Source organism: Myotis lucifugus, unplaced genomic scaffold, assembly GCF_000147115.1.
Source record: "Myotis lucifugus unplaced genomic scaffold, Myoluc2.0 scaffold_36, whole genome shotgun sequence".
NCBI lineage: Eukaryota > Metazoa > Chordata > Mammalia > Chiroptera > Vespertilionidae > Myotis > Myotis lucifugus.
Genome location: NW_005871084.1, coordinates 2,841,130 through 2,856,216, shown reverse-complemented (window position 1 = coordinate 2,856,216; position 15,087 = coordinate 2,841,130). Strand labels below are relative to the sequence as shown.

Below are 15,087 nucleotides of genomic sequence, written 5' to 3'. Positions count from 1 at the left end.
TAGTGAGACATTCATTTCTACCTGAGTAATTAAACTCCATCCCAGGAGGAGTTTCTGACCAACTCTAGGGACAAATAACAAACAGAAACTCACCCTTTTTACTCATTGAATAATCATTGGTGTGTGTGTGTGTGGGGGGGGGGTAGTTAATCTAAATCTCGTGGAACCCAGGCATTTACTCTGTGTGCCCATGTTCTCATCCTTTCCAGGATCATTCCTATTTTTCTCATCCATCGGCCTGAGAACAACATCCCATATGCAACAGTGGAGGAGGAGCTGATTGGAGAATTTGTGAAGTATTCCATCAGGGATGGGAAGGAAATCAACTTCTTGAGGAGAGACTCCGAGGCGGGTCAGAAGTGCTGCACCTTCCAGCACTGGGTGTACCAGAAAACGAGTGGCTGCCTCCTGGTCACTGACATGCAGGGTGAGGAAGCAGCATGATCCGGGCCCGGGGGTGCGGTGGGCCTGGGTGCTGCTGGGGATGGGGAGGGAAGGAGGACAGGTGTGCTGGGTGCCTTTTAACCCCTCCAGCAGCAGAAGGTGTTACTAACGTCTCCTCAGAAACAAGGTGGGACAAAGGAGCCTGAAGCGACCAGGCAAATGGAGTCCGACAGCGCATTTTAATAATTCATGCCGATAATGCCTCCCCATTGCAACAGGCAACCAACGATTGGCAGCAGCTCCCAGCTGTCCTATCCTGGTGGAGCCATGTGCCGGTGCTCGCTTCTCCAGCCTTTATTGTTCTATCCTCAACAGGCACAGGTTCAGAAGTATATGTGCAAATCCGGATGTGCCAAAAGTTAAATTCAGATGTAATCATTCATTCTTACTAGGTGAAAGGGTCTCTCATAGTTGCTTTAGGTTTCAAGCTCCCCTGATGAAGCTACAGCATGTCTTCCATTTCTACACACATTTTTGGGAAGGCATTTGTGGTATGAAGTGGGGATGTCATACTTCGTCTTCCCACAGAAGCAGCCCTGAGACAAGTGGCAGTTCGGGGGTCCCCGAGACCACCGTCAGATTCATTAATTTGCTGGAAGGACCCACAGAACTCAGAAAAGCCGTTATACTCATGGTTACGGTTTATTACAGCCAAAGGACACAGACTCGGATCAGCAAAGGGAAGAGGTGCATGGGCAGAGCCCAGGGCCGGCAGGCAGCAGCTCCCAGCTGTTCTATCCTGGCGGAGCCATGTGCCGGAGCTCGCTTCTCCAGCCATGGTGCATGGCAACACGCATGAGAGCTGCCAACCAGGGACGTTCACATGAGCCTTGGTGCTCAGAGGTTTTATTGGGGGTCCATCGAGTAGGCATGGCTGACTGCCCATGAAATTGACCTTAGTCGCTAGCCTCTCCGGAGGTCAAGTGATACCACACGGCCCAAAGTACCAGGCAGGACATGCCAAGGGCTTAGAATTTACCCCATAGGAGTTGGATGAGGATTGAACCTTTACTGCAATTATCAGGAGGGGATCCCGGTATACACGGGTAGGAAAGTGAAGTGTGACAGGGAAAGGGAAGGCAAACAGTTACCACGGTGATCACCTGAAGCTCACGCCTCCCAGGGGAACTCTGGGAGCCTGTGCAGAACACACATGTCAGAATCATCGCACCCAGGGAGTGACCCCTGTAGTTACCAGCGGAAGGCTGCACCCACACATGGGCAAGCCAAGCTGAGCAAAGCAGGGTCTTGTGATCAGAGAAAATTCTCAGGCAAAGCAATGCTGGTGGTGGCACCGGAGGTGGGGCCAGTGCGTGGAAGCGGTTAGTGTGAGGGCAGTGGGTGGGCACCGACAGCCCTGCCACAGGGGTTTCCTATTCCTTTTTTGCTTTCCCAATAATCGTGCTAAGAAAAATCCCAACTATAATTGCATGCCTACTCGATGTCAGACACGGTTCTACACAGGATCCTGAGGTCTAGCACCAGCCTGGTGGTGGAAAGCAAGGCTGCCCCTGGGTCCTGCCCCTGCTCCTCCACTTGCTGGCTGTCGGCCTTGGGCAAACTGCTCACCTCTCTGTGCCTCAGTCCTTTTCACATGGGGCTGCCGTGAAGATTAAATGAGAGCAAAACATTTAGTGAAGCGAGTGTTTCCTTCTTTTTAAAAATTTTTTGGGGGAATAACCATAGACACAAGAAATTGCAAAAATGTCCAGAGAGGTCCCCATGTACCCTTCATCCAGCTTTGCCCAATGCGAACACCGTACATGACTGTGGTGCATATCGAAACCAGGAGATTGACATTGGCACAACCTGATTAACAGACTACAGACCTTCCTTGGATGTCACTAGTTTTCGTATGCGCTCATTCTCTATTATTTTTGTTTAATCTTTGAAATAAGTCTGCAAAGAAGATCGTGTGATCCCCATTTTACAGATGAGAAAACAGAGGCCCAGAGGCAGTGATTTAATTGCCTGCTGTCACTCAGCTAATAACCAGAGGGGTCCAAGACTTGAACTCATAATTTCTGACTCCAAACCCCAAGTTCTTTGCGCTAACTCACAAATTTGCAAGAGATTTCTAAGTGTCAAAGGCTCCCGTGAGGGACTCCTCAAAGGTCAGCTGGGAAGTACATTACCGTCTTGCAGATGGGGCTGATCTGCAGATTGAAGGCAGCCATCTCCACTGCCTTTCAGAGACTTCCCGGCCACACACTCACAGATGCGGTCTCAGCAGACAGCCATCTATCCTAATTAGACGCTGCTGTGCCATCATTGATGCCCCCCTTCTCTTCTCCTTCAGAGTTCATTTCGCAGTAGATACAGTTCTTCTACTGAAGAGCAACACCCTGGAGCTTCATGCACAGCTTGTTTCGTTTCCAGGCGCCAGTAGACAGCTCTAGTGGATATTACCTCTCCCGGTAAATGAGGTGTGCGGTTTAATGTGGCGTTTCTACGGCGTTTATTTACCCTCTGCTGCTGCTAGGAACAGTTTTTATTTTTTTATTGCTATCATCTTTATGGTACAAGATAGCCCATTCTCTAAACAATATCCATATTTTATAAATGTACCGAGGCACTGGAATTAGCACAAAATAAACAAACAAACCCAAACTCAACCATTACCTTCTGAGACTCCTAAAAGCTAACCCCTCCCAGTTTGCATTTGCTTGTTGATGGGATTGAGGCGGGTCCTGCAGGTTTGAGGCATGAATGCAGAGCCTGGGATCTGGCCCCAGGATATGCGCAGTGGGAGGCCCCTAGGGCCCCTACGAAGCTGCCACCCCCAAGGCCCAAGAACTCAACTTCAGGAGGACGAACTCGCATTGCTGCTGACTCCTTTCCTTCCGTCAGAGACAAACTGCAGATGACTCTTATCCCCAACACAGTTTAAGAGCTGCACGCTAGAATTAAATTACCCTGCAGAGACCTTCTAACCTTGATCGAATTGCAGGCAAAATATTAAAACGAGAGAGAGAGAGATTTCCAAAATCATATTATAGTTTTCTAAACTGTAAGTGACAGTAACTGTGAGAAGCAAGAAAAGGCAATTCTTAAATTCAAGGACCTTCTGCCAAATGACTTTAAAAATTTTTTTATTTATTGAATTTTAGAGAGAGAGGGAGAGGGAGAGGGAGAGGGAGAGGGAGAGGGAGAGGGAGAGAGAGAGAGAGAGAAACGTTAATTTGTCATTCCACTTCTTTATGCTCTCACTGGTTGTTTCTTGTATGTGCCCTGACTGGGGATCGAACCTGCAACCTTGGCCTATCAGGACAATGCTGCAATCAACTGAGCTACCTTCCAGGGCCACATGGCTTTTAAAATTGGACTCTGTGCAACTCAGAGCTGTGGTTTTTCACTACAACGTTCCACAAAAATAGGCGTCTGAAAAGGGCTTCTGCAGTTTTGGTGTCTTTTTTTTTTTAAAGAATAGACCCTGTAATAAAAGCTATGTGAAGTATTTATACATACGTTCTAGTTGTTAGCAGCTTTCAAAGAACAAGATGGATTCATTGCCAACTGTGAAAGGGGCTTTTAAAACACTCACTGACTCACCCCAAGTGCCGTGTCGAAGTCAGCTCACCGCTGCCCTGCAGAAAGGCAGGGCTGACAAGTTTGCCATCGGCTCGAACCTCAGGGTTGGCTTTGGCAGGATGCAGGGTTCCTTTGTCCACAGCCCAGGCCGGCATCTGTGCTGTCAGGCCCCTCCGTGAGCAGGAGACACCATCCCAGCCTGGCTCACACAGGACCAGGCTGGGGTCAGATTGGTCGGGCCACACTGGAGGGGTAGCGCTGCCATCAGAGGCTTGTCACTAGGCTGCAGTGGTGAGATTGAAGCAGAGGTCCACTGAGCTGGAACAGGTGCCCCTAGCCACTGCCCTAGAGAGCCAGGCTCCCCGAAACTGCTGCGTCAGAGGCCTGCCTTCCGGTCACGGTCCCACACAGATGGATGCATGTCTGAGAGGCCCCTGCTGATGGGACCGGGGCGGTGTGTGTTTATGCAGGAAAGGGCAGTCACTACCTCCCTGTCCTTTCAGAGCAGCCCGGGTAATACCAATTCTGTCTTTGCTCGCCCTTCCTGTAGGTGTAGGAATGAAGTTAACCGACGTTGGCATAGCAACATTGGCTAAAGGGTGAGTAGAAAAAAAAAATCGAGTGCATCTTATCCATCCCAAACTCTGGGCTTCCAAACACCTCCTGCGCACTGTTCCACCGAGGTGGGCAAAGCAGATTTCTTGTCCTGACTGTGGTGACAGATGTTCTTGGGACGAATTCAATTCATTTCTTCACTTACATAAAACATGAATGGACTTTGTCCTCCCAGGGAAACACAGCTGGGTCCTAACTTTGAAAGAAATGAGAACTCTGCAAAGGAATGCCGGGGGGCAATGCCAGCAGTCCTGGGATTCCTTTTAACTACGATGTCCCATTTCCTACATTTACTATCTTCACTATTCGAAGCATAAGTAGAAATATATACATACTGCATTCTACCACGTGCAGTATTCGTTTTGCATATTTTTATGTATTTCCCCCCAAGTGCCCTTCAGGCAGCCCCCTGGTGATGGTGACAGGAGCAAATGGCTCTGGAAGGGCTGTGACTGGTTGCCTGGCTTGCTGGCGATGTTTTTGGTTTCCTTTGCTTGCATGGAGTGTGCCCAGATGGCACTGCCACTGTTCTCTGGGGTATCTCTGGCAAACTGTGCCTGCTCGCTGCCTTGACCATGACCGAGAAGGCAGACTCTTTGTGGTTCTTGGTGAAAAAAGAGTTCTGGGTTGGAGCTGCTGTCGCCTGGGCCACTGCTGATGTTCCCAGGAACTAAGACCCTTTGTAAGGAGGAGGACGTAGAGGGCAAACGACTTTCAGAAGGGATGGCTTCTGTTTTAAAATGTAAGTGTTATTACTGTTCAGGTATGATCAGGAGACGACTGCCATTGAAAAGGCAGTTATTACTCACAGCTCCATTACTCATAGGTCCCCAGAGAAGGGGGCAGGCCATGCCACCGGGGCGGGGGGTGGGGGGGCACAGAAGCGAAGCACCAGCCTCAGTCAAGGGGCAGGAGTCGGGGGAAAATGTGGGCAAGACCTCTTATTGTGGTTTCTGTGGGGAGGAATCGAGGAGCGGCTTACAGTTGTCTAGTTTGAACATTCTCAGTGAGCTCTGGCGTGTGGGGCTGTCCCTAGTTGTCTGGTACCTGCCCTGGGGAGACAGTGGCCCTGCCTGTGAAACCCCAATAGAGGAGGAGGTGGAATCGGATTGGTTAGTTTGCATATGAAAGGCATTCTAGAAGGCCAGTCATTTACTCTCTCTAGGAATTGGCCAGCCCCAGGGAGGGGCAGTCTCTTCAGGGCCAGTGAGGCTCCAGATGTCCAAGCATCAGAAATAGACAATAACACCCTATGGTGAATAGAGCTTTCTCTCCCGAGCTGGTAACGACTTTTCCGCTTGAGCTCCCTGGCATTTCAGCTCGTGGGCATCAGCAATGCTTTCACAGATAAACTAATTTCCAACCTTAATGAAGGATGAAGAAAAGTAGAGGGATTTGGGGGGAAAGTGGACAGGGGACCACCCTTTCTTTTAACCTCCAGATCAGTAAGTCTGAGCCATAGGTTCTCACTGATCACACAGAGGGTCTGATTTGGTTTTTTTTTTTTAATTTTTATTTTTAAATATATTTTTATTGATTTCAGAGCGGAAGGGAGAGGGAGAGAGATAAAAACAGCAATGATGATACCTCAACATAATTAAAAGCCTTATATGACAAACCTACAGCCAACATCATACTCAATGGGCAAAAACTAAAACCATTTCCCCTAAGAACAGGAACAAGACAGGAATGCCCACTTTTACCACTTCTGTTTGACATAGTACTAGAAGTGTTAGCCATAGCAATCAGACAAGAAGAAGAAATAAAAGGCATCCATATTGGAAAAGAAGACATGAAACTGTCATTATTCACAGATGACATGATATTGTACATAGAAAACCCTAAAGCCTCCATCAAAAAACTACTAGACTTAATAAATGAATTCAGCAATGTAGCAGGATACAAAGTTAACACCCAGAAATCTATGGCTTTTTTTATACACCAATAATGAACTCACAGAAAGAGAAACTAAAAAAAAAAACAAAAAAAAAAACCAATCCCATTTACCATTGCAACAAAAAAAATTAGATACCTAGGAATAAACTTAACTAAGGAGGTAAAAGACATGTACTCAGAAAACTATAGGACACTGAAAAAAGAGATAGAGGAATTCATAAACAAATGGAAGAATATATTGTGTTCATGGATCAGTAGACCAACATCATTAACATGTCCATATACCCAAAGCAATCTATAGATTCAATGCAATCCCCATTAAAATACCAATGGCATATTTCAAAGACCTAGAACAAACTCTCCAAAAATTCATATGGAAAATAAAGACCCCGAACAGCTGCAGCAATCCTGAGAAAGAAGAACAAAGTTGGAGGGATCACAATATCAAATATCAAGCTATATTACAAAGCTGCTGTTCTCAAAACTGCCTGGTACTGGCACAAGAACAGACATATAGACCAATGAAACAAAACAGAGAACCCAGAAATTGACCCAAGACATTATGCTCAATTAATATTTGACAAAGGAGACAAGAGCATACAATGGAGTCAAGACAGTCTCTTCAGTAAATGGTGTTGGGAAAATTAGACTGATACATGCAAAAAAAGAAACTAGACCACTAACTTACACCGTACACAAAAATAAACTCAAAATGGATAAAGGACTTAAACGTAAAATGGGAAACCATAAAAATCTTAGAAGAATCCATAGGCAGCAAAATATCAGACATATGTTGTAGCAATATCTTTACTGATTCAGCTCCTAGGACAATGGAAACTAAGGAGAAAATAAACAAATGGGACTACATCAAAATGAAAAGCTGCTGCACAGCAAAAGAAACCATCAACAAAACAACAAGAAAGCCCACTGCATGGGAGAACATATTTGCCAATGTTATCTTCGATAAGGGTTTAATCTCCAAAATTTACAGTGAACTCATATAACTTAACAAAAGGAAGATAACCCAATCAGAAAATGGGCAAAGTACTTAAATGGACACTTTTCAAAAGAGGACATACAGAAGGCCAAGAAACATATGAAGACATGAAGTCACTAATCATCCAAAAGATGCAAATCAAAACGACAATGAGGTACCATCTCACACCTGTCAGAATGACTATCATCAACAAACCAACAAACAACAAGTGCTGGCAAGGAGAAAAGGAACCCTCATGCACTGCTGGTGGGAATGCAGACTGGTGCAGCCACTGTAGAAAACAGTATGGAGTTTCCTCAAAAAATTAAAAATGGAACTGCCATTTGACCCAGTAATCCCCCTTCTAGAAATACATCCCAAGAAAACAAATGCCAATTAGAAAGGACATATGCACCCCTATGTTCATAGCAGCACAATGTATAATAATTAAGATTTGGAAACAGCCTAAGTGCCAATCAGCAGATGAGTGGATTAGAAAACTGTGGTACATCCACATAAAGGAATACTATGCCACTGTAAAAAAGAAGGAACTCTTACCATTTGCAACAGCATGGATGTGGGCACGTGACTTGCAGTTCTTGCAGCCACCGATCTACAGAACCGTGACCCCCAGTGATCCACATCTTGTCCCCGACGCTCAGTGCGTACTTGGTCAGCATCGGTTTCCATTCCCTGCCATGCCTCAGTCTGACCCCAGAGTAGTTGAACTTCATACTATTATTTAGAACAACTCTCTACCAAAACAAAGCAGAAACTTGCCCAAGAAGCTTCAAAAAACAGCTTAAGAGCATGATCTTTTAAAAGCATCTCAATAGCTTCTGGGAACCCTGGTCATCTTTTTCTCCTGATTTAAAAAGAAATCCAATCCCTTGGTTTTGTTCTCAGCTATAATGTGACTTGTCCGGCCTGGGACAGCTGCCCAAGACCCATTAGATTAAGAACTGATGGCTGGAGCCCAGTGTGAAATGCTGTCTGTAAAGTGTTACCGCCTTCCCTCCCAAGGCGTGGGCAGGAGCAGGAGCGGGAGGGAAGGGCATTCTGAAGAGTCTGAGAGCTTTATTGTTCCCTTTAACTTTTCCTTTTAAGTCACAGTTTTCCCCCAAAGAAACATACCTTAGAAGCCCAGTTTAAAACACGGATAGAAGGGGAACCTCCAATGGAAGTGAAAGGGGTGGCTGGGAGATCTCCTTGGAAGCCCCTCCGAAGCCCTCTGCTCTGGGATGAAACCAACCACCATGTCCAACCTTCTTACTTCCCACGTGAGGAGCAGGGGGTGCAGGAGAAGGGGGCAGACTCCGTGCAGCAGGCCCTGCAGGAGGTCAGGTGCCTGAGGAAAAGGGCCGATCCTCCACGTTCCGAGGCAAGATTCAATTGAAGAAGCTCTCCAGGGGAAGCCACAGCTGCCAAGTGGAGCTCAAACAACGAGCGCAGAGGCTTGGGGAAGGCTCAGCTTCAAAGGCAGCTTACAGACAGGCAGAGAGAGAGAGAGAGAGAGGTCTGGGGGGACGCAATGGAGATGGGGGGAGAGAGCAGGAGAGAAGACGGATGACATGGCATCGGATGAAGCACATTCTCTTAATTCTTAGCAAACACCCTCCCCGTGCTCTGCGCACCCGCACCGGAAGGGAGAGTTGCCTGGGGGACGGGTGCAGTCCTGAGAAGCGGTGCTCCGTGGAGGCGGCAGGACATAAGGTCTTTTAACTGCATTAGGAAGATCACGAGGCATGGGCGGGAGAAGCAATCAGGAGGCAAATCTGACTTACTTTAATGATAATAGTAATAATAATAATAATAATAATAATAAATATTCTGAGTTATTTAAAAATAAAAATATGCTCCTAAATGTAGGGCCTGCCCTCTTTTGGCCAGTAGCAGTCAGGACCTTTTTGCAGGAAGTAGAGCCATTGGGTCATTTAAAGAAAACATCCCCTGTGTCTCAATCCCCATGGCTGCTGACACCCCCATCAATGCCACCCATCTTGTTCTCTGACGTTAGAGGGTGTGGTACTATTTTGAAGGTAAACAGTTACTTATCATCTCATAAAATAAAATAGGGAACTGTTACGACTTATTCACTTTAATGCACCTTTACCTGGTAGCCTGATCCTTAAACAGAAGTATGTCATATTTCTCCTGGGAGCCAGCAGTATGAATATGTCTGCATACACATCGCCGGTACCTCAGTACCCATGATCTTTCGGCAATGTTGAGTACAACACGTCAAGTTGCAAAGTTTGACAAATAGGATTGTTTCGCCATCTAAGAATCCATTTTCTAGGCAGACCCAACAAGATACTGTTGAACAGATTTCTGGTTTGAAATTGCTCAGCCATTTAAAGCTCGCTGAAAGGGAGAAGGGAAAATGCTTAATTCTGTCACCGGGGATTTGGAATTTTAACTGAGCCAAACCCAAACCAGCGCAAACCGACTCCTGCAGGGAGCGACCTGCACCAGTCACAGTGGGTCCTGCCAGCACACGCCCCTCCCTAGCCAGCAGCTGTTTCTGGAGAGATGGCGAGACTGAGATTCAACCACCAGAGGGCAGCAGAGCCAACACTTTTGCCCTCTTTAGGCTCCTCCAAACGGCCATTTCATGCTGCTGATGAAGTAAAACAAAGAGATGTGCCCTTCTTCCCAGTCAGTAGGCCCTGGACGAAAACAGGACGGGTCTGAAGAGCCACAAAGGACGCCCTGCAGTGTGGTCCCAGCCAGCATTTCGCCTGTCTACCTTTGGAAGAGAGGACTACGAGGTGATGAGGCGGAAGGATGAGTGGAAACCAAATTCGGAGAACCCTGATGGCCCGCCCACAAATGGCTTGTTCCCCACGGAGGGGTAAACATGAGGAGATAAAGACCAAATATCAAGGCAGACGCATGCTGAGGACAGTGGCCTCGAGAAGGCAGGCTCTACTGGCATCAATGTGGCCAGCTCTAGTCCTGCAAGCCATGCAGAGGAGGAAAGATTAAAATAAACTTCCACGTTCAGTCAAGCCCAGGCTTTATCTTACACACACCTCACATGCGTGCACACGCATGCACACACACGCACACTGCACAAGGGGTTTATTTCAATTCCATGTCCTTGTAGCCATTCCCTATAAATTAAAAATTTCTTTAGAAAGGATATCAAATGAAAACGTGGGTGATCCATAGCTTCTGGCTTTCGTCTCAAAGGGTTATGCAAATGTGGGGATGCTCTAGGTTTTCCTGGCATCACCTAGTTTTCTTTAAACGAGCCTTTTATGAAGCGAGACAAGAACTTTGATTTCTGGAGCACAACCAGAGCTGGAAGTTCCTGCAGCTTTTCTCTGTCCCCCGCCCCTCCAGGTGTGTTTAGAAACTGAATTGCATGTGATAAGCCAAGAGAGAAGCCAGCCACGCTGTCAACTGGTGATTTTTGTCTGTGTCTGAAAGGCTCATCCATTATCAGGACAAGAGGAAAGAAAGAGGGGTGGTTTTTAAGCAAGAAATCGGCCTCACACAGTTTCAGCCCGTGGGGAGTCCAGGCTTACCTTGGCGATGCTGTGGGCCCAGGGCCAGACCACCGCCATCCAGCCAGTCACCACCTTTCTGCTGGTGGAAGGTCTTGCCTTAATTTGCAAAAAACGCAGCACCCGTGAAGCGCAGTAAAGCGAGGTGTGCCTGTATTGAAGAAATCTGTGTCGAGTGAGGGCAGGGGGGAGGGGACTGTGGAAATCGCTTTCTAGCTCCCCCCAAGTGAACGTTACAGTGCGATTTTACGATGTTGTGTAACACACATTACAAGAAGAAAAGACATACCTCTGCCCCAATTTCAGTATAAAGATGTTCCCAGTTCAGATGGGGATGGTCTGAGGTCATTCATACTGTGGTCTGCTTCCTACTGCTCCCAGTGGCATCAACCTCGTTAAGCACGCAGAAGCTCAGACCCCGCCCCAGGCCTGCCCAATGCAAACCCGCCTTTAACAAGAGCCCCTCCCCCGTCCAACAGAAGAGCTATTTAAGAAAAGATCCCACTGGGTGATGCTCAGTGGAGTAGATTTATTGTTCCACCTCCAGAGTGAGGACTTATAGATTAACATCAAGTGGGGGGCTAGAAAATTATGCTGAGTTGAGGTTAAGGACAGAGAGATCCAGTTAGTCAAATCCCACAGAGTGAATGTTTCTAAAAATGGAAATGTGCGAAACAGTTCTCAAGTGCAAGGTTGCTTGTTCCATTGCATTAGATTCTTAGGGCTGCCCCAACAAATGCCCACAAGCTGGGGGCTTACAACAACGGAAATGTATCACCTGACCGCTCTGGGGGTCAAAAGTCCAGAATCGAGGCGTCGGCCACGTGTGAGCAGGGCTGGCTCCTTCTGGAGGTTGTGAGGAAGACTGTGCTCCATGCCTTTTCCCGGCTTCCGCATGTTGCTGCCACTCCCAGGTGTCCTTGGCTTGTGGACGCATCGCTCCAATCGCTGCCTCCTTCGTCAGGAGGCCTTCTGCCCGCATCTCTCTCTCTCCTCCTCCTCTTACGTAGCCACCAGCAGTGTGGGATTAAGGACCCACTCTACTCCAGTATGACCTCATCTTAATTACACCTGCAATGACTCTTATTTCCAAATAAGGCCACATTCCGAGGTTCTGGGAAGGACATGCCTTTTGGAGGGAACACTATTCAACCCGTTATGTCCATCCAACAAGAACAAAATGGCGAGTGTCCTCAGTGGGGATCGTGCTGGAGAGTTGTCGCGATACTTCACACCTGTGGTCTCCTCCGATCCTGAGGGTGACAGGTGGGCCACAGGCAGGAACGTGTATATCCCACTGCTCAGTGTTACACCAGAGCTTGGTGTAAGGGAACTCCAGGTTACTTGATCTAGAAACACAAAGGACGCTGCCCTGTTTTCTTCCTAGGCAATGACAATGGCGGTGAGTGTGAGAGGACGGAGGTCCAAACAGAAGCCAGGCTGAGATGGGAACCCAACTGAGAAAGGAAAAAGACTTTTAATTCTGTAGATACTGACAAACACACACCTGAGATAGGGAGGGGAGGGAAGTCCAATATTGCATGCGATGCCAGGTTGAGAGTCCAAAATTAGACCAAGAAAAAGAAGATGAGAAATGTGGCTGGAGACCCCTGGGCCAAAGGGTGGTAGCTCTGAGGCTGGGGCTGGTATCCATGCATTTGTTCCCTAGGCCTTTATTGAAAAACCTTCCCTGGACAGGCATTTGGGGCATGAAGTAGTGCTGGGGAGAGAGCACAGTGTGTGCAGGGAAGATGAGAAGTGCATGCAGGGAAGGGGCTGGAGAGCCATGTGGGCGTGGAGAGGGTCAGGAAGGCCCCACGGACACGCACTTGAGCTTAAGAAGACAACTCGCATTTATCACAGGCCTTGACCAATGGCACGTTGCCTTTACTCAATTCCACGGGACTTGTTTTCTCCAACAACAGTTGTGTCAACCATTTGGCCATTCTTGCCTAAAGTAGGAGTAAATATATTTCCATGCACCATTAGTTTCTCCTTTAAAGACTCTTTTAAAACTGGTGAAGTGTCAGTTTTCAAAAATTATGTTTCCTCCCACCCAAACTCACAGGTACAAAGGATTTAAAGGCAATTGTTCCATGGCCTTCATCGATCAGTTCAAAGCGCTGCACCAGTGTAACAAGTATTGTAAAATGCTGGGGCTGAAATCGCTTCAGAACAACAACCAGAAACAGAAGAAGCCAAGCGCCACGAAGGGCAAAAGTCAGTCGAACTCCACTCCGGCAAAGAAGACAGCGTCCGGGGCCCCAGCAGACAAGAAGACCTAGCATCGCGTCGGGACTGAAGCCGAGCCTGGGCGCCTGGGTGGACCTGGAAGCACCCAGGAGAGAGCACGGAGCCTGCAGAGGGGCCGTGACCACCCTTGTTCCCAGCTGCTTCTAAAGCCGGCACCTGCTATCTTCTTTGACATGATTTTGGAGCCGGGTTTGTGACCAGACTTACAGAAACTGAATCTATTAAGGACGGTCCACCTTTGTACGTACCTGTAGCATTTTTACCAACCTCGAGTTCATGTCGATTTGTGTATTGTCCGGGACTTGGTGCTGAGCAGGGTCTGTCCACAGCCCAAATCCTCCCCACTCCCATTCCTGACCTCGAGATTTCTAGACACTCCCAGCTGCTATTTAAACAGAAAGCGTGTGTGCCTTTATAAGGCCAAGTTGTCGCACTCGTGTCGCATATGCTGTTCTGGCTGGAGGTGGCTTTTTGAAACATGAGGCCATTTCCCAGCATTATTCACACATCCAGTTATATTGTTCTGTTTCATTAAATTCATATTTAAACGAAAAGTGTGAGATGCATATGTGAGCGCAGAAACTCGATCTATAGAATTAGCGCCCAATTCCACATTCCCCCAGGATTAGTAACTTAGTAATTTGCTAAGACGTTTACTGGAGCACAGAGCATTTGCATCTGTGTTTTTTGATGAATCAAAGTCCATAGTTTACATTAGGGGTCGCTGTGTTGCACGCTCTCTGAGTTTTGACACATAATGACATATATTGACTGTAACAGTATCATACAGAATGTTTTCACTGCCCTAAAAATCATTCCCTAGGCTCCTCCTATTCATCCCTCCCCCTAAAGAGAGACTGTTATATAGTTGGAATCCCAGAGTATGTAGCCTTTGCAGATAGTCGGCTGTTTTTTAAGATGGTTTCAACGACTCCCTGATCATATCGGGAAGAATGGCGAGGCCGCTCTGAGCAGCGAGATCGATGCTTGTCAGGTTGGAAGCGCCTGCGAGTCACCTGTGACCTTGGGACAGTGCAGGTTCTGAGCTGGTAGGGCTGGCGGAGGCCTGAGATGCTGTGTTTCCAGCACGCCCCACGCTGGCCATGGACCGCACCTAGAGACTGCGGGGAGGAGGGGCCTGGGAAGCTGCGGGGAGTGGCCAGACCTAGCTTCAGATGAGGGGCTGCTGGAGGACGCAACCAGCTATTTCCCGACTCTGATCTGTGACACCCGCCCTGTGAGAGAGCCAGCCTTCCTGGGGCGTGGGCTTCGCAGAGGACTCCTGACTTCCGCTCTGAAACACTTTTCTCCGCAGGCATGGGGTTTTGATAAAGTGAGAACATACATGGGATTTTTGTTTGTTTGTTGTGAAAAGGGATTCGAAGGAGGAAACACTTTAGCTAGTCACATCTCACATGTTCAGGAAATCTGCCACCTCCAGCCTTTCTTTTGAAGTGATTTCCCCCGGCTATGAATTGCAAAATGCTCATTTTTCTACGAGGCAGCCTGCAGCCTGCTTTCCCCATACCAAAGGTCCTACAGATGTATGTAGCAGTGGAATTCTAGAAAGTTCCACACTAGTGAAAAGGTGCAGGGCACATTTTGATTAGAATTAGTATGTATATATGTAGTTGTTCAAATGGAAAATAATACAATAATTAATAAATAATAACATAAGAATAAACTGTGTTTTGTGTATTCACAACTGCAAGCCTACTGTTGCCCCACCCTATAGATACACATACATATATAATATGCATTTTATTCATATACTAGAGGCCCAGTGCATGAAATTTGTGCACTGGGGGGGGGGCTCCCTCAGCCTGGCCTGGGCCCTCTGGCAGTCCAGAAGCCCTTAGG

The 15,087-nt window shown here is 47.5% G+C and overlaps 1 protein-coding gene across 1 annotated transcript in view; it reads left to right on the top strand.

Moving 5' to 3' along the window:
* The window catches only part of ALPK2 (alpha kinase 2), a 102,863-nt gene extending 88,046 nt beyond the window's left edge, over nt 1-14,817 (top strand). The window contains exons 11-13 of the mRNA XM_006087184.3: nt 210-427; nt 4,526-4,574; nt 13,043-14,817. Coding sequence (XP_006087246.1) covers nt 210-427; nt 4,526-4,574; nt 13,043-13,259 — 484 coding nt within the window. The 3' untranslated portion in view covers nt 13,260-14,817. The remainder of the gene's footprint in view (nt 1-209; nt 428-4,525; nt 4,575-13,042) is intronic.
* Nucleotides 14,818-15,087: the final 270 nt, after the last annotated feature.